Source organism: Plectropomus leopardus, chromosome 6 (genome assembly GCF_026936395.1).
Source record: "Plectropomus leopardus strain MGB_pleo_1.0 chromosome 6, ASM2693639v1, whole genome shotgun sequence".
NCBI classification, from domain to species: domain Eukaryota; kingdom Metazoa; phylum Chordata; class Actinopteri; order Perciformes; family Serranidae; genus Plectropomus; species Plectropomus leopardus.
The window spans coordinates 33,720,561-33,739,728 of NC_142181.1; the positions used below are offsets into that span (position 1 = coordinate 33,720,561).

A 19,168-nucleotide genomic window follows, 5' to 3' on the forward strand; every position below is an offset into this window, starting at 1 on the left:
AAAAAAAAAAAAAAAAGACCATGTAATCTTTATCCTGCCAGCATGTGCACACTGTAAAAAGTCTGAATCTTTAAAGTTTTGGATCACTGAACACTTATATATTTGTAAAATGGTAGTTCTCCACGCTCGGAAGGTTTAAAAAACAAAAAACAAACCTATCATTAAACTCATCTGTATCATCATAGAGCACTGCAGATCTCCACTGTTGAGTTTGTTAACAGGGTTATGTAACACAGATTGAGTTACACTTTGGGAATAAGCTTTTAGCAAGTTTGATAACTGCCATGACTCAATTTTCATAAATATGAACTTCCAGTTATAAAAAAAAAAGCTTGAAAACTGTGCTGCACTCTGTGCCTCCTCCTCCCACACTGCACTGCTGAATGATTCTGTTTACAGAGAAGTTTTATCAACATTCCTCCACTTTTATCAGCTTTATCTGCTCTTTTTAAAAGCCTCTGACTTATAAGAGCCTGCACTTAAAGAGTGATGCATCTTTCTGTTGAGCTCTTTTTAAAGATCTCTCTGGTTTCAAAGTAAAATCTCTTAGTGTGCAGCATTCACAAGCCTCTTGTGCATCTAAGACACATTAGCTGACTCCTTTGTACTGAAGGCTGTGATGTTTTGACTCTGTGTGCACTTTATAAAGAAGTTTGTTACAAAGCGATTTACCAACAATGCTTCATAAATCAATGTGTGCTAGATTTATTTTTTTTTTTACCAAATTTGAGTTTTACATCCTTAGAATTCTTTAGCAAAGTTAAAAAAAAGTGCACTTAGAGTGCAGATCTCCACCGGGCAGCCAAGTAGCAGCCTGGGCAGCAGCAGATGCGTCGCAGCGAACTTTAGAAGCTTCCCAAAAATGTATAAAACAATATGCCTCTGGTCTATTTTTGATAGTGTGTTGCACAGAGCAGATTAAGTTTTCCTGATAACAGGTACAAGATACAAAATAATTATAAGCATTAATGTATTTTAATAGCTGAAACATAACCACAAATCTTTGTCATTTCCTTGCCATTTATAACTTGAATTTGAATGGTATCTATTTATCTGCAGGTGACAGCACAGCAAAGTAAGAAATAACAACAATAAGCACAATTCAAATAGACTAACAAAAGAAACCATTTAATCACATATACTGCTCATTACTAGAAGGAAAAAAGACCATATCAACAAAATCTGGCAAAACGCTCCACTTCTGAAACGCACGGCACCAAGCAGGTTGTCTCTCCCATCTCCCTTACAGTGAAAATAACAACAAAAATAACTGACTTATTCATCTCATATCGTGTAACTTTAACTTTAACATACTTACTAAACTTTACAACACATATAAATGTACGACTATAAATGATTACTGATCTTTTTCTAAAATGTACCATGTGGTTTTGGTGCCTAAACCCGACCATGCCATCGCAACATAATGCAGAGGTCATGGTCATTTTCCATATTTCTGTGAGATGGCCAATATAGTTGGCCAATAAACTGCAAATTATAAAAGCAAGGAAAGAGGTGTACATGATAAAATAGGTCATAAATAAAACAGTAAAGATGCTTTAGTAACCGAACTGATTAATGTTTTTTGATACTGGAGAGACGCTAACTGAAAGATGGCGTTCATTATTTTGCCCCAACTGTAACCTCACCTACTTCCCTGTGGAGGACACAAAGGAAAATCCTAAATCAGTGAAATCATCCTTCCACTCATGTCACTGCTGTCATCTTCATCCAGAGTGAGCCCCGCCCACACTCAGCACAGTTTGGTTACATTTTTACCACACTTTCAGAAAAGCCAGGCCTCATTTATCTACCTGTCACAGTTGCAAACTCTAATTATGTGTAATTATACCCCGCGCTCGCTTCAGTGTGTCATCCCACATCCCAGGGGTGCAGGTGATACTCATGCATGCCAATCTAACCAAGCATAATAAGCAGCCAGAGGCGCCGCTCGCCATGTCTGACCCATCAGTGTCAACGCTAACCTCAAAATCCGATAGAGGTCATGCAGCGCTCACCCACACCATATTCCCTCTTACAGCTCAGCAAATTAAAAAGTGCTGGTGAAAAAACTTCTCTTGTGGGCGTTGGAGCAAAATGTCATGAATGACCTGAAGGAATTTATTTTTTGGAAAAAGAGATAAACTTCTGGTGAAAATAAAATGAGAATCCAGCAGCAAAATAGCTGCTAACTGATTTATTGAAAAAATTCTAGATTTACTTCTAAATAGCACCATAAAACTGTGCTAGTTAGCGACAGTGTGCTGAGAGAACCTGATGTCTCCGCATGATGTCAGACTCATTGTTCTTTCCTGCTATTTTCTGCAATTGTTGATATGAAGCATCATCAGAGATCCGGCGTCTCAGCCTCCTGTGTGCAGCGACTCTTTCATGCTGACAACATAATGAGCATCTAAACTTTCAGTCCAAATGAGAACAAGACAAATACCATAATTACAGATGTGGTGATTGTTATTGATTAGATCTTAATGTTTCAGCTTTCACAAAGTATGGAGGGAGTATTCTGTGGGGCTCCTTAAAGGATGATAAAGGATATAGAGAGCAGAAGACCATAAATGAATCACTGTGACGTCACAATTAAAAAAAACAAACCACACTAATATCCAGGTGAAACTGGCAATTGTTTTGCATTGCAGAGATAAATGAAATAGGCAAACTTGTTTATGTCTGTTGTTATTTTCAGACAAGACTATAATGTTTGAATATATATACAGTTAACTCTTAAGGACTGTTTGGCGCATTTTACATGCTTTTCACTTTTCACTTACAATTTTGGCTGTGTTCATGCATATGGAATACATTGTGTATTTTAGTTTAATCTTGGAATTTCCAGCTCAGCTCCTACAATGCAGCCAGAATACACTGTGAAACTAAACTGTTACATTCATATGGTAAGTGCGATTCAAATTGCAATATTTGATCCCACAGCCATCAAAGCATAAAAAACATACATTGTATCAGTTCTGGGTGTCATTCTGGGCTTCTGTCTTGGAATTTTTCATTTCTACAATCTTCCACCTGATGATGTAATTTTTACCATATTTGGCATATGAAGAAAATTACATGCTATTTCTACTCGGTGCACTGTCCTGTCGCAATCAGTGTTGCTGCACATTAATGACATATCCAAGGCTATGATAAAAAAATTTTTAAAAAAAAAATACTTAGCATGTAGTATATTGAAAATAATTCTTTTTTTTTTTCATCTAAAAACAGAGTGACATCGTGACAAAAACATGGCATTTAAAGGGTGAAAATTCAGAACATTAATAAATATGTGATATTTATTATTAGGACTGATGTTGGTTTAAAAAGAAGAACTCAATGAAAGAAGAAAACCTTACTGACATATATAATTTTTTATAGCCGGATTTGTTGCATTTTGTGTACAGAGCAGTATGAGTGTGAGTATTTGACACGGCTCAAAAAATAATAATGTTGCTGCTAATTATTGTCATATCCTAGGCTGTGATAATCCCCCCAAAAATACTACTACAATACTACTTTGCATGAAAAAAAAATATTTTGAAATGATTCATTTAATAGGTGCTTTTTATTTATTTAATTTTTTTATAGCATTTTGTAGTTGAACCTTTTTTTTAAACCAATTTATTGCTAATTTTTAGTAATTTCTTGTTAAGTCGCTTCTTCAAGAATTTCAGCCAATTTGCTCAGGTTTCAAAGGGTTAATATCACTTGTGGTTGTAGTCAGTCATAAGTGTCTTACAGTAGTTTGTTTCTGCCACCCTGCCAGAATGTTGCTGCAGATGAAACATCCTGCATTTGCTCCCTTCACATCCATATCCTCCACGTGTCTCTGCACTCAAAGCTACCTTAAAATAAATCCTAATGATGTCACAGTCATTTCATGTATTTTGTATTCTATTCATGCTTAATTAAGATTATACATTTCCTCCCATAGTTTTCCCAGCTGATTAAACTGGCAATTTCCCAGTTATCAAACCTCAACACAAACTACAAACATGCTGAGACACAGTTAAAAATAAAGATATTACACATCTGTGCTAAAAAAAGATAATAGGTATAACAACTAGAAACCACAGACTACAGTACAGACTAGATAATGGTGTGTGTGTGTGTGTGTGTGTGTGTGTGTGTGTGTGTATGTGCGTGCGTGCCTCTGTGTGTGTGTGTGTGTGTGTGTGTGTGTGTGTGTGTGTGTGTGTGTGTGTGTGTGTGAGCGAGCGTGCGTGTGCTGCAGCTGTATAACTACAGAGTTCCCTACTGGTTGCTGTGATGAGGGTCTTTGTTTTCAATACTCTAAGCATCACACACACACACGCACACACACACACACACACACATGCACACACTCCTGCAGTTACAGCACACAGGAAGTAGACACATTTCCTTTTACATGTCAAAGGGATTTGACGAAAAACTTGCCTCTTTTTCTCTTTTTCTGTTTTAAAGTGTGTGTGTGTGTGTGTGTGTGTGTGTGTGTGTGTGTGTGTGTGTGTGCGTGCGTGCGTGATGAAAATGTGGCCAACCCACCACTCCCAGAAACTTTGTTATGAAGTAAACTGGCAGCATAAGCAACAAGGTCAGAGAATAATAACCACCTTCCACCCTGCTGCTGTTTGTTTGTGTGTGATGAAAATGTCTGTATGTGTCTCACTTTGTGTCTGTGTGTGTGTGTATTTATGTTTGAGGTTCTGTGGGTCAAGATTGAGAAATGTGGAATTGGGGGGGCTGGATACTTTGAGGTCGTTCACAATGAATAATAAATGGTCCTTCACAACGACATAACTGGATGAGTAAACAGTCCAATCTGTTGCTAAGGCCCCTGTGGAACCGCCAGGCCCAGAATAGGTTCTCCATGCTGGGGGAATGGAGGCTCAAATCCTGGGATCTGGTGTCCGAAGGCCTGCAGGGGCGGGGCTGGGGGGCTGAAGATCACAAATCCTTTCTCATGTTCTGTTAGTTTTCCTTGCACGCTTCACTCTGACGAACATACCCACAGTCACCTGTTCATAGCTGACACAAAGGATATCCCCCGAGTTTTTAAAGAGAGTAAATGACAGGCACACTCACTTTCGTGGATTTTGTGCCCAGGCTAAAGAACCTCCTAAAAATATATTTGAAGAAAATGTTTTACTCCATGCCTCCAAATACACAGCACTAGGCAGGTTTCCATTTAACCCTCAAATTTAAATTGTGAATATTTGCGAATGGAAACACGTCAATCTCGAAAAAAAACTCCTATTTATCACAAAAATGTTTTTATGCTCACATGAGGTGGTATTTCAGGCAATTCAAAAATACTATATTTCCCAAAATTGCAATGGAAACACTTTTTTGGCTTTTCTAGGTCACATGATGCTACGGCTATGAGCTTGTCAGTAGGAACTGGCTCCCTCATGATGCAGCAGGAGCTACAAGAGCTGTTATATCATCACATAACTCTTCAAAAGTTGAGCAGATCATACGTAAGTTTGAATCCACAATTCTACTGTGACATCGTGGACTATCACCTCCCAGAAATCCCTCATTCGTGGCCACTCCCACATATGAGGGGCTTGCCTTTCCATTTTCACTCAACTAACCTATGTTGCCTTTGACTGGAAATAATGGAGGCTAGTGTGGTGGCTGCAATAGAAATAGAGCTGCTAGTGTTTTGAACATCTATCGCCATGCTTCATTTCAAAAATGTTGCTTAAGTTTTGCACAAATCTGTAATGGAATGACTAAAAGGAGAAATCTTACCTCATACAACTAGTTTATTTTGATCTAATGCTCTTTCGACTTTGGCCGTTTGTCACCAATTCAACATGCTGAATCTGCCAAAAAAAAAAGGGGAACAACAGCCACACTGGGGACACATCGCAAAAACTAGGGTGACAGACACTCACCTACATCAACCAAAAGCCAACTGTCAGTGTGGTGTGTCAGGGCCCTGAGAGTTCTTTGGAATTTGCTAGAACTTTGTATGTTAATCTGTAATTGTTGATGTCTCTCTGTGCCATCATCAGCAAGACTAAATTAGTTAGTGTAGGGTATGTGACTGTCGGCAAACAGGCAATGTTGGGCCATTGGTCAGCAACTGCTGCCCCTAAATTATACAGTGTTTCCCACACTGTTGGCACTACTCCGCCATTTTCTGCATTTTTTGGCCATTTCAGCATGTTGAACTATGTTTTTTATTTTTCAGCCATTGGTCTTTTAGCAAAGGCAGTTCACAATGGATTGTGTTATTATTCACTGGTGCACAATAAACATCATGTGTCCTTTAAACATCATGTTGTGTTGTTAATGTGCTAGCTGGCCTACTAGCATCTTGAATCCATACTATCTGTCTTTTAGTTTCTGTTTTTGATTGATGAATACAGACTACTGCAACCTGCTGGTACAGAGAGGTATTTGCACTCTCATGCCAGTGCAGAACTTATGTGGTAGTTGATGTTGTCTGTAGTCTTTACAGTGTGCTTATGAGTAACTTCTTGGCAGAGACACAGGCGATGTGAGGTGCTGCAACAATCATCCCCCATTGTTATTAGTTCTTTGATGTCGCATGGTGTGTCAGGGCCTTTAGATACCTTTCCATGTTGATAAGACTATAAATCTGAGGAAACCCCAGGAAATGTAATATTGGAAATCAGCTTTAAATATGGGTAATCTGTCTTTACAAATTAAAATGGGTCAAATGTACCCAAGCGGTCCAGACCAGAATCTTGAGCAGCTTTGTGTAGAAACGTCAGATGTGAGTGCCACATTTGGGTGGGGGGGTTGTGTGAACACAGCCTGATGAACGGGGGCTCGGGTTTGGAGGCTCTGAGCACTTGGAAAATATTCATCTCCCCAAAGCAGGGAGAGTTTAAGGGGGGCAGGCTTTGTCTAACACCCCCCCCCCCCGCCCTCCGGTTCTCTGCTCTTTTGTTGCGGCGTAGCGCGCGCATGCACACACACACACACACACACACACACACACACAAGCATGTAAAGCTCTCCAGCAGTGAGGCTTTGACCAGCTGTCTTCGATCTGAAAGATGGCCGTCGTTACTCATAAACAGAGCGCTCGCAGAGTAAAGAGAGCAGGAGAAAATATCTGTCTCTTCCCCTGCAGTCTCTGAATGTCTCACTTTTTCCCACGTCATTTATTTAATTTAAATTTGACATTTTAGGGGGTGACTTTCAGCATGCAGAAGGAGCTCCAATTTCTTAATCACTAGATTCAGAACCTGCCAGCAGTCGCCATAAAGCCCTTTGAGTAATCAAATATTTGGAGAGGAAATGAGACAAGGAGATTCTTTAGGTGTAATCCATAGATACAGGTGCCAGTAACCTGCTGGGATTTAAATGCATATCTACATTTTCAAAGCGTGTTTTTTTTCCCATCTATATTTTTAAGCCAGCACCGAATCAAACATGAGTGTGCTCTGAAAGGGCTTTTTTTTCTCTTAGAGGTATCAGGATGACTCATAACACCGGCAGCAGCATATAATACTGTGTTTTGCTTTCATGCCAGAAATCATTTTCTTAGAGAGGCTGTTTTTAAAATGGAGGGCATCACAATCTGAATATGACGCACAACTATTTATGAAGAAAAATAAGAAGTTTGCAGCAAAAATCGGAATAAGTTTAGGAATTCTAAAACATGAGAGCAGGGAAAAAGAGTCTAGCAACTGCAGAAATAGAATAACTGGAATAGAGGTCCTGGTCATTAACCCATCAAAACCTGGTTGACATCAGTTTTCTTGAACTGCATTCAGATGCCTCTAACAAGCTACTGAACCCTTCAAAACCTGAGCAAATTGGTTTGATTTCTGACGAACAACTTGCTGAGAAATGATCCACAAATTGCAAGAAATTAGTAAAAGGTAACAAAAAAAAGACCTGAAAATCAGTTTTACAAAAGGGGGTAGAATTATTAGAAAATTATTTTAAAAGTAGGGAAATTTCCAGAAAACTATATTTATAATTAATATAATTATATATCAAAAATCATGTTATGGAAAAAAATATGTATATGTATAATATATATTTATTTATTTTTGTTTTTCTGCACTTTTTGGGTAATTTTCTTTTTCTTTTTTTTTCTTTTTTAAAAAATTATTATTAATTATCTTTTTCAGGTAATTTTCTTGCAACACTTACTATTTCTTGCTTTATTTCCCACGACCAGACAACAACACTCGCTCTGGCTTTATTATTTAATTTATTTTTGTTTTTGGCCACATGATTTTAAGTTGTTCATTACCCTCTCCACATGTATTGAAAGAAAACAAACCAATTTGCTCAGGTTTCAAATTAACAGACGAGTAATACTTCCATTAAATTATCATATATAGAAATCAAACAGAGTACTCGAAACATCCTGTTACAGAAATTCAGTTTCAAAACAGGTTACGAGAGAACCAATCGCCAACGTAAACGTACTGAAATGATCCCTATCATCAGAGCGTCTGCGTAGAAATGGAAGCAGACATGGTGGCTACGCTAACAAAGATAACTGAAGCAGTTGCCTCCTCTCTCCCCCTCAGTGTGTGTGTGTGTGTGTGTGTGTGAAAATCGGTGTGTATTGTTCACGGACCAAGGCTATTTCAGAGGAGGGGGCCCTTCCAGCCATCCTCACTGCATCGGCCCTTTCATCGCTCCCTTATCCATATTCATCGCCGCCCCGCTCTCCTCACCTATCAGCGACCGGCTAGCTGTGACCGGCATCTCGCTCCACCAATTGCTCGCCTCTCTTTGTGGGAATATTCCCACCTCTCAGCGCCTTTTACCCCACCCTGTACAATGGCTCCTTTTTTTTTTTTTTTTTTTTTTTTTTACTTTGACGCAGTGGCTTGAAAAAAAAAAAGAGGAAGAGGAGAGGGTGGAGGAGGAGAGTCGCAGCGACCACTGGCAGATCCCTGCCGACAGCGGCTGCGAATCGATCGACAGCTTCGGAAACGGTTGCCTGAGCGAGCGTCGTCAATGCCAGCCTGCGATTGATGAAGGGGGTGGGTGGAGGACAAAATAATGGGAGGACAAGGGTGCAGAAGGACAGGAGGAGGAGGGTGCAGTCGTGATGGTCTGAAGTAGAGCATGATTAGTATGGATGAGGAGGAGAGGAAGATGGAGAGAATGGAAGAGGAAGAGAGGCTCGCGGGCGGACAAAACAGGCGTGTCGCAGAGGAGAACACCGTGTTCTGCAGGATTAAGCACTTCTATAAAAATACTGCTTGACATTTGAGACTTAATGTAAATAATTCTGTATATTTTGCACAAAACAGCTCAAACGTCCTGATAACTCAAAAAAAACCCAACTTATTTCTATGCATTCCGGCTCACACTGTTGCAGTCATATTTAGAACTGAACCCCCTCTGTCTATTTTCAAGTGCACAACGCCAAATGTGGGGCTTCGTCCTCCTCAGCACGGACAGCCGATCAATGCAAGGAAGGCGGCTCTCCTTTGTGTGGATGTCCCAAAAAAAAGATGCTCCGCTCAGCTCCAGGAGCAACAGAAAACACTCAGATCGATAGCATCAAAGGCTCATCCAGCCAAGGTTCGCTACACGCCATGCATGTGTGCATGTGATGAGTTAGTGCGTGCGTCTGCATCCAATACATCATTTACACACCCCTTCATCTCACTCATTAAACTTCAACTCTGCTTTTTGCACCTTAAGTCCGACAGAAAACACAAAGACGACTACACAACACACACACCCAGAAATCTTCCTGCTAGTCCCCTAATGTCACTTGGCAAGGGCATTTTAAGCCCCCCCCCCCCGCCATTCCCTGCTCCGGTTTGCCAGTCCATCCATTTACTAAATGAATGTATTATATCTTACAGACAGGAGAGAAAAGAGGAGACTGTAATGTCAAGTGATGGAGGGACTGAAAGGTCTGTGTGTCCAGATCAGCAAACTTTCCCCTGACTGTTAAACCTGTAGGCGTCCCCGCTCACATGTTCATTTTCTGACCACATACATGAAAATCAAACAAAAACAAAAAAAGAACCATCCAATTCATTTTGTTTGTGCTTACATAAGACTTCTTATTGGCTTATACAAGCTTTTTTTCTCCCTAAAAGCGGCATTTGTTTTGAATGGAATGAATCTGAGTCATTTCTATTAGACTGAGAGGCTGCTCTATCACTATCGGTTATATACAGATCCCTGAACTAATAAACTTAGGCCTCCTATCCGTCAAACATCTTAACTGCAGTTTGATTTCATCTACAGAGGTATGGACTACTCTGCCATCTCATATTTTTAAATAAGCACCTGCAAAGCTCAAGAAAGCTGCTATTAAAGGTTTGGTGTTATCCTTCTGGATAATCAGTGTAAATTGCCCACAATCAGTTTGTGATTTTATTTTAATTTTTTACTTTGTGTAGTTGCATATATGGACATCTGCTTCGTTTACAATCTTGTGTTTTGTCTTTCTCTGTTTTCTATCGTGGCAATATTTTTCTTTATTTACTAATGGATGAAGGTGTCCCCTGGAGAGTGCCTTGATCGAGTTATTCTGAGGAGTTTTATGTTTTTGTGTTTTGTTTTGTATTTTGCACCCCTCCATCACATTCTTTTTGCTCTTGTTTTAATATACTACTTTTTATTTTATTTAATTTTATTTAATTTTATTTTTGCACGTGTGAAACTAAACTAATTAACAAATATCAGTCCATAGTAGAGATTCTAGGTTTTGGCCTGTTATGGTTTTGGTTTTTTTCCACAATTAAGAGACTAAACTTTGTGATGCATTTAATGAAAATGTATTATTTTGACCCATAACTGCTAAAACTGCTAAAATGTTAACATATTATCATTAGAAAATAATGCAAAGTGCACACTGTAACTTTACAGACTTCTCAGTGCCTTGTAGATCAGTTTTGAAGCCCAGTGCCCTACATTGGAGCCAATGGACACTTTAATCTTTTAACCTGTGTGTGTCATAAATAATGTGATGTGAGCCACTGACGCATCTCTGCACTGCAGCAATATTACCCCTTTTTCCAGCAAAGTTAGCACGTTTAAATGCAAAAAGTGCCATTAAAAACAGTAGACTCCTTTACCTTTGCCAGTGCAGTAGACAAGTACTAATTTTGAGCGGTGGAGATGTATTGTATTTTGTGGCAGCCCATCATTGCATCGTGCAGCAAGTTGGCCTAAAATTAAGAAAGTGAATCCCCATTGTAACAATTCCCATGAAATACAAAAGCCGGGGGGGGGGGTTTGTCCTGTGAGAAAAGGGGCTTAAGGTAATTTTTTGGAAATAGGTAATTTAACAACATAATTAATGCAATTAGTGTCTTATTTCTAACTTTCCTACTCCTCATTTGGACCACTTTATAAAGCATCAACTCAACACCATCACTGCTGCTGTAAACTCTCCTGCAGGTCATATTTTCTTATCAAATATAAATATTTGTTCCTCTAAATAAATGTCATCTTGGTTAAAATCTAAAAAGTCTTAATAAAGCACTAAACCCTGATTGGCCAACAGCAGCAGACCCCTGAATTATGAAACGACTGGAGGATTTTTACTAATTTAGCCAATCATGATGTAGCCTGGCTTTGAAAATGATCCAAGTTTAAACATCAGAAACTAAATCAAATATTAACAATGAGCTCATTAAACGTCTCTGATCATATATGTACTCGATTAGAGGGAAATTCCTTTAAAGTGGGCGGGTGGGGGATGCTGTTGGTTCGGGGTGAGGGGCAGAGGAGGTGCGGAGATGAGAATGGCTTTGGGCTGGTGGATTAGAGGGCCGGTGGGGGCGGGAGCTGCTGCAGTTCCTCATTGATCCTCATTTGTCTTTAAGACCTTCAGGTTTTATGAGATAGGGCTGTGATTTATGACCATCGCGGTTCTAGTGGTCCCATGTCCTCTTGTACCTCCACTGCCTGACAGCCAACCAGCTCTTTCTCTCTACTGTCGCTTCACATTTTCCTCACACACGTTTGCATAAACTCTGGACCCAAACCAGCCGCAAGTTCAGTGGAAAAGTCCGTCTTTTTCTGTCTTGTTTGAATTAAGTGTCTACGCTCACGTCTCATTCACACAGATCTGAAAACACTTTGCACAGTCATCATACCTCACATCTCAATTTATATCTAAGCAATGAATAAAATTATAATTTTCTGCTCCGATGAAGAGAAACGTTTCTGATTTAAAAGCTTTCTTCTTCCTCTCAGTGCTCTACACATTAAATATCTACCTGTGAAAAGGGAAAAAGGGTTAAAACTACAGCCATGTTATTTCTACTCATCAGCAGTTGCACGGTAGCCATCACATATCACACACTATCAATGCATGAACATTTCAACATCAGCAGTCATAAACCCAAGTGCTTTGATGATATGGCTAGCATGAGGTCATAGGTCATCATCTGTGCAGTAATGTTGGGTATCATGGCAAAAAAAACACTGAATTTGTATAAAAAGCATGAAAATGGATGTCATGGAACTGGTAACATACAATATAAACAATCTCAGCATGCATCATCCTGGATCATGAGCAGAATATGAGGGTGTTACTTTAAATCCTATTTAAATGTCAGGCAGCAGTCAGACCTCGTCATTGAAATGCCCTAAAAATTTAGATCTCACTCTGCAGAATTTGACCTTCAAGAACACAGCATGTACGTGTTGTCACTGCTGAATCAGTCCTGCATTGAAGAAGGTTACAGTAAAGATAAAATAAGACAGGTAGAAGATCAAAATCAAAGTCTCTCTTACCATGAGTCTCAGTTTCTTGGTGAGGGAATACAATGCCTTCAGTTTCAAATAGGGGCTGCAGGAAGGCCACTACAGAGAGAGGAAGCACAGGGGTGGGGAGTGTGTGGCGTAAGCTAATCATACAGAGAAACAACCATTGTTATGATCTCTTAGCAGCACTTTGACCTCTTAAAACTGCAGCCTGAGTGCATCTTAAAAATAGAAAATACAAAAACATACTCTCAGTGAAAATATACGCTACTGTTCTGCATCTTATTATCAGTCAAATAAAAGAATAATTTAGGCCAGTCTCATCTGTGTCATCTGATTGGTTTCAAGATGTCAATATCAGTCATAAAATAGATCATTTAAACCAAATTCTTCAGCATGTATTTGCAACAAATGGACATTTAAAAAAAAAAAAAAACAGAACTGGATTAACTGTCAGTGCAAAAATTTTCACCAAAGACCTGCAACCAACCTCAGATTCCTCTTTGCTGATTATCTGAAGTGTGTGTGTGTGTGTGTGTGTGTGTGTGTGTGTGTGTGTGTGTGTGTGTGTGTGTGTGAGCGACTCGTACATTTTCAACCAAATGTCATCCGACCATCAGCCTGATGCTGCCGGCTGAGGGAGTGTTGACCTGGCTGCACCGTGGCCATCCTCTCCGCCTGAGTAAAAGCCTGCTCGGCCGTGCTCATCATCATCATCATCATCATCGTCCCAACCTTTTCATTTGTCTAAATGGACGAGCTGTCCAACTGTTACGCAGGCATGAGGATGGTCCCCTGAGGGGGAGCCTTGGGTTTTTACATACAGCGAGGAGGAGCCTTTAGTGCTCTGAGTGCATCGATCTGCAGTTAAACAACGCTCGCTAACCTGCAGCTCACCCCTCTGAAGCAGGACACTCTCTCTGTCTGAGGGCGGCTGTCATGTTTTCTGGTGGGAGCTGAAGAAACTGAGAAAAGGCTGTCCTGTTGTTTGATGTTTTTTGCTGAAAAGGGCCCAAAATTCTACAAAATGAATATTGATCCTCAAGATTGTCTGGGCGTCACACTTAAGGCTCTTTTTTAATTGTGTCACGTGTGCACTTAAAGGGACAGGACACTCAAACTCTGTAGGTCTGTTAGGGTTTAAGTTACCAAATTATTGACCAGCACACCTGCTCGCACTAAATTAGCAGATCACCCAAAATGTAGAGCTTCTGAGGGAAGTCTTGTGGCCTTTTCAATGTGAGACTGATAAATCAGGCAAACCTTACGGTACATTTCAGACTTCCAGTCTTTAAAATGATGGTGGTTCTTCTCTGATCAAACCTGCAGAAAGCACCTCCAGTAAAACCAGATTTTTTTTTGCATATTTTTTTTATTACTTGAAATGTTTGAATTAATCTCAGACTTTATTATAACCCTTTGTCATCTGACCTTAAGGAACCACTAAGACATTTAATTAATCTGTGTTTCAGTGAAGACTTTTCTGCCCTGACAGGTGAAAAATTTGCGGCATTTTTTTTTTGTTGTTGTTTTTTTTTACATGAAAATAATCAAATTTAAACACATAACTTTACCACATAACTAAACACAGCACACTTTTTATATTCTGACATGACTATATTGTTCATATTTTTGTGCTAAGGTACTTTTTTAAAATTATCTCTGTCATATTTTTATTGCAGCTTTTCCTGTAGTTTGTCGTATTTATTATAGTACTGTTGTACACCAGATCAGCGAATTCAGCAGCAAATTCATTCAGCAGATTCCTTGTAAATGAAAACCTGCTTGGCAATAAATCTTATTCTGATTCTAATCACATAAAGGGTGCATGCAAATTAATGCAACTTTAGCATTAAGGGTGCAGGTCACCTAAAATTGATGTTTTCTTTTTAAATATTGATGACCATCTTATGCTTATTGACTTTAAACTATCTTAATGCCTCTACCAATTTATACTGGAATATATTTTTCCAGTCTTGCTAATAACATATTTTTTTACTCCTAAAGGAACCGGCATCCATAATATTATTACAAGTCCACATTGACAGTCTAAAAGTGACGCCTAAAATCTAGAAATTCTAATGAAAACATTTTCTCAATATCCTGAGCTGCATATAAAACATCTCCCAGCTCTTTTGGTAAGTGCATGCGGCACTTCGGTGTTGTGTAAATAACACATTTAAAGGTGCAGTGTATGTCCAAATATGTCCATGATGGGGTGCATGGCCAGGGTAGGCTACTGATGGTTGTAATGCCGGGTGATGGGAATGCTTGGCGCATGACAGCATGTAAACAAAAACCAAATATGGTGATTACCATGGTGACATATCCATATTTCATCCAACCAGAGAATAATGAAGAAACATGATTGGACAATTTAGAGAAGAAGAAAAATAATAAATCTCTCCCTTGGTTATGGCAAGGTTATTAAAATCAGGACAGAAAAAAAGCAGGATCCAAATGTACAGCAGGCACTGACTGACATGCTGCAATAACACAGAGACACTGTCGCATTCTGAGCTGCTCTGGATCCCCCCTTGTTCTCTCCGGCTCGCCACAGGCCTGCTGTTAATGTGAGTCCGCTTGTTTATCCGCTTGTGTAATTGTACACAAAGCGGCGATGGAGGCTGATGTGTGAGATTATCACAAGGTCATCCGTCGACGGGATGAGAGCCTGCGATCACACACCAGCCCGATCTGGCTTTCACTTGTTTACATCCTTATTTTGGCTCCAGCATGGCCGCTGTGGCTGCGCGTAAATCTTTAAGACGTAATAAAAACACCCAATTCGGCTGATCTAAGGAGGCTAAAAACAGTCAGGATGTGAGGCGAGGGGGAACCGGCGGCTTCCCTCCAAATCCCCCCTCTATCCCTCTCATTGTTTCCTTTCCACCAAAAGCGGCGGCCCATCATTATTTTAATGCTGATGGAAAATGACTGTCGCTCATTAGAAGAAAACACTCTCTATATTTACATCACTGCGTAACTGAGACACATCTATGAATCTGAGATGCATGTGTAGAATCAGATCAACCTGCTCTACTTTCTCTCTGCCTGCCTCACATCGAAGCAACACCGAAACCCGAACAGCTCCTCGCATCCCCATCGCTTACCTCCCGTATTTGTGCGTTTGGTGCTGCTGGCCTCCGTCGGAGTCTCCAGGGGTCTTTTACGCGAGTCCGGGGGATCGGACTCCATGTGTGGTTGTTGATTGTGATGGTGAGGATTTGAAAAAATCCCGTTTTGCTGTACTGCTCCGCCGGCCATCATTTTCGAGCTTGCTCTTGGATGCTTGGGCTGCGTTTGCGTTTAAATCCCCCCTTTTCCCTTTTTTCCCTCTTTTTTACGCAGCGTAGCCGTGCAGATGAGTCCTTGGAGGAGGCGAAAGCGATTTGGGAATTGGAAAAATACGCCTGTTTCTTGCGGACGGGGAAGGTTAGCTGCGCGTTTCTCCGTGGTGCGCCGTGCGTACAGAGATGCTGCGCAGGGGCAGAAAGAAAGAAACGCTGGAGCGGTCGTGTCAGAGAGAGGGGGACAAATCCGAAACCTCTGTAGACGGAGAATGATCTAGGCTACTGGAAAAAAACGTGCAAACGGAGCGTCAATCTTCCATCAACCTTCTGAGATGCGGGCTAGGATTTGTGTGTCATTCCACTGCAACCAGATAAGAGAGCATGTCAGGCAGTGCAGGATGGTGGCGCTCCTCTGCAACAGCCAGCGAAACCGAACAATAAATAAAACAAAACAAAAAAAAACAAGACCGAAAGACAAAGAGGCGAAATCAACCGAAGAAGACAGAAGAAGGAAAGTAAAAGGTCGGTGAAGCAATGATAATACAAAAAAATCCGATTGGTAGGCTATAATAATTTCTTTCTTCTTATCCTGTCCTGGCTCCGATCATGAAGACACCCAGGGGTGACGGGGTGGGTGAGGAGGGTCCGGAGACGCGGAGCTGGAGGAACACACAGAGAAAGAGACGTTTTTTCCTGCTCGATCTCTCGGTGAAGATGCTGCAGTCTTGCGTTCAGAGCATCCCTTCTCTGACTGGCTGCTAAAGGGAGCGCAGGGGAGCGACTGACGTCACAGGGCCGCGCGGTGCCTTCAGTGACATCCCGTGAACTCGGTCATCCCATAGTTTTGTGCAAAAAATTGTATGTTTTTGTCCTTTTATTGTCCAGCGATAAAACCCCAAATTACAAAAACGACAAAATACGCGTAAATACTTTTTGTACAACTTGATTTTTTCTCATTTTCTTTCCAAAATAGAGGCAACTTGTAGAAAAGAAAGAAAAAAGGGTATTTAAATTAGATTACATCACATTAGTGGTCTCATGGCATCGACAATCAGCTTTTTACGCACAAAAGCGCAATAAAACATGTTGACGCGCTTTGCCAAGTCATCCCTTGAGGTCACTTCCAACATTAAATCCCGGTTTTGCCATGTTGTAGCCGCTTCCGTGTGACCAAACTCCTTATTTCCCACGTCCCATGAAGGCGTCCTGGGAGAGAAAGCGAGGAAATGAGGGAGAGAGACGCCTCAGTCGAGACACTATTGGCCAAAGCTGCATTTCTCCAGCGAAACGAAAAGGACACAGATATATTCGCCCGGTGGGGTCACATGACGGAGAGGAAAGGATGCGGCGGCGGGTTTTTACTGCCTTACAGTCGCGGCAAATGCAATTATAGCTGAACGGGAGCCTGAAGGTCCCGCTGCGGCTGTTTGGAGGTCTGTAGCTGCCTGTCAGCAGGCCAAGGAAGCCTCCAACTCACCTGGAGATCTGCAGGAGGACAGCTCGCCCAATGTTTCCTGGATTCAGTTTAAATAGAAATCAGCAAGTGAATTAAACTGGTAAAGATGGTGTTTTTGTCAAAGTGATAAAGGCAGGATTGAATAGCATTTTTATAATTCTAAAACATTTTTTATTGTATCTGTGATTGTTTGCCTCATTGTGAAACTCACAATCTCCAATGTGACAGATTTTTGTTTCCAAAGCACCTGAGCAACACTGATGACCCCTAGGCCAGACTGCAGGCCTGCTCATTACCTGCACCAAAAAAAGAAATAACCAAATTTGCCGTTTGGTAGTTTTGCATGACATTAATACAGTTCTGACACTGAAAACAGCTCTACAACAGAGGAAGCATGAAACCTGTGCGCCGGCCTGTCTCACCTGTCCCCTCAGCGGCTGTGTGACCCACCTGTGTGTGCTGCGCCTGACATCTCTGCGTCGCTCTGCCTGGATGTGAAGAGGGATCCTCCAGCACTGTGAGCTGTCTGAGAGAGCTATACCCGCCTCAGTCTTTCTCTCTCTCACACACACACACTCACACATTTGGCATATTCTCACACTCGCTCCGAGAGACACGCAAATACCTTCTACTCCCTCTCTCCTGCTCTGTCCAGTGCCGTACAGATGCGGTGCGCCCTCATTGCCTCCTGTAGATTGTAGTCAAGGTGACATTGTGCCGCCTGTGCACACACACGCACACACAAGCACGCACGCAGGCAGGCACACACACACACACACACAAAGTCGCAGAGAGCAGCTATCTCGCACTATTTCACATCGCCATGAGAAATGCACCGGTGAGCCAGTCTCCTGCTCTGGAAATACGTGGCAAATCTGAGGCAGATGGATCCCAGGCTGCAGTCTGAAACAGATTTTTGCACCACAAATAGCATGCGCCGCTCAGAGGGACAAAAGGCCTGGACGCCGGCGCCTAATTGTATGGGTTACTCTGCACAGCCTGTGGAGTGTATAGCACACTTTCAGCCGGACACATGCATTTACGCATTTGGAGCAGAGACAAAATCAGTTGGAAGCTGAACCGTGAGGGTCCCCCACCGCCAGAGCGTCCAAGCTGCTGCAGCAGCATATGGAAAAAGTGAAGTAGCTCCATAAGCAGTAAAGCACGCAGACTAGCAGCATTCTTGAGTTTTTATTAGGCTGGGAGCTATGAGCAGATGTTAGTGAGATAGTTTTCAGAGATTTGGTTCCGCAAGTTTCTGTTCAGCTTTGGACAGTGACCCCCCAAACACTTCAAGCAGCTTTCCGAGTTGCCACAAGTTATCCCAAACACCACATGCAATTTGAAAGAAGCAAGGTTGCTGTAATAACTCATTTTTTCCCACTATGTCATAATCTGAGCACAAAAGCCAACAGCAAATGTTATTCCGACTTTTACTCTCATGGAATCAGTCAGGAAGAGGTGATTTTCCAGAGATGGATTTTTCAGTTTGGAACTAAAGTCTGAAATTCCCAGTTATGTGACAAAAATGTTTGGTAGTGAGTCAAAAGAAGAAAAAAAATGGAAGAAGAGCTGAGACAGGAGCCAGCTGGAGCGTCACATCTCAGACCTCTGAGATAATAAGAAAAAAAAGATTTGACCTGGTGCATAAAATGAGATTTAAGCAAACATTTCATCATTAGGTCATCATCAGCTCCATTATAAAAAGAAAACATTTGTTGCTATTAATTTACCC

General features: G+C 41.1%; 1 protein-coding gene across 2 annotated transcripts in view; it reads right to left on the reverse strand.

The window, feature by feature from the left end:
• Positions 1-16,955, reverse strand: part of nova2 (NOVA alternative splicing regulator 2) — a 115,579-nt gene extending 98,624 nt beyond the window's left edge. The window contains exons 1-2 of one of the 2 annotated variants that reach the window (XM_042487293.2): positions 15,798-16,953; positions 12,715-12,783 (exon numbers count right to left, since the gene is read on the reverse strand). In XM_042487293.2, coding sequence (XP_042343227.2) covers positions 12,715-12,783; positions 15,798-15,954 — 226 coding nt within the window. In that variant the 5' untranslated portion in view covers positions 15,955-16,953. Of the gene's footprint in view, positions 1-12,714; positions 12,784-15,797 lie in introns of both variants that reach the window. The other variant, XM_088079313.1, reaches the window with a different exon arrangement.
• Positions 16,956-19,168: the final 2,213 nt, after the last annotated feature.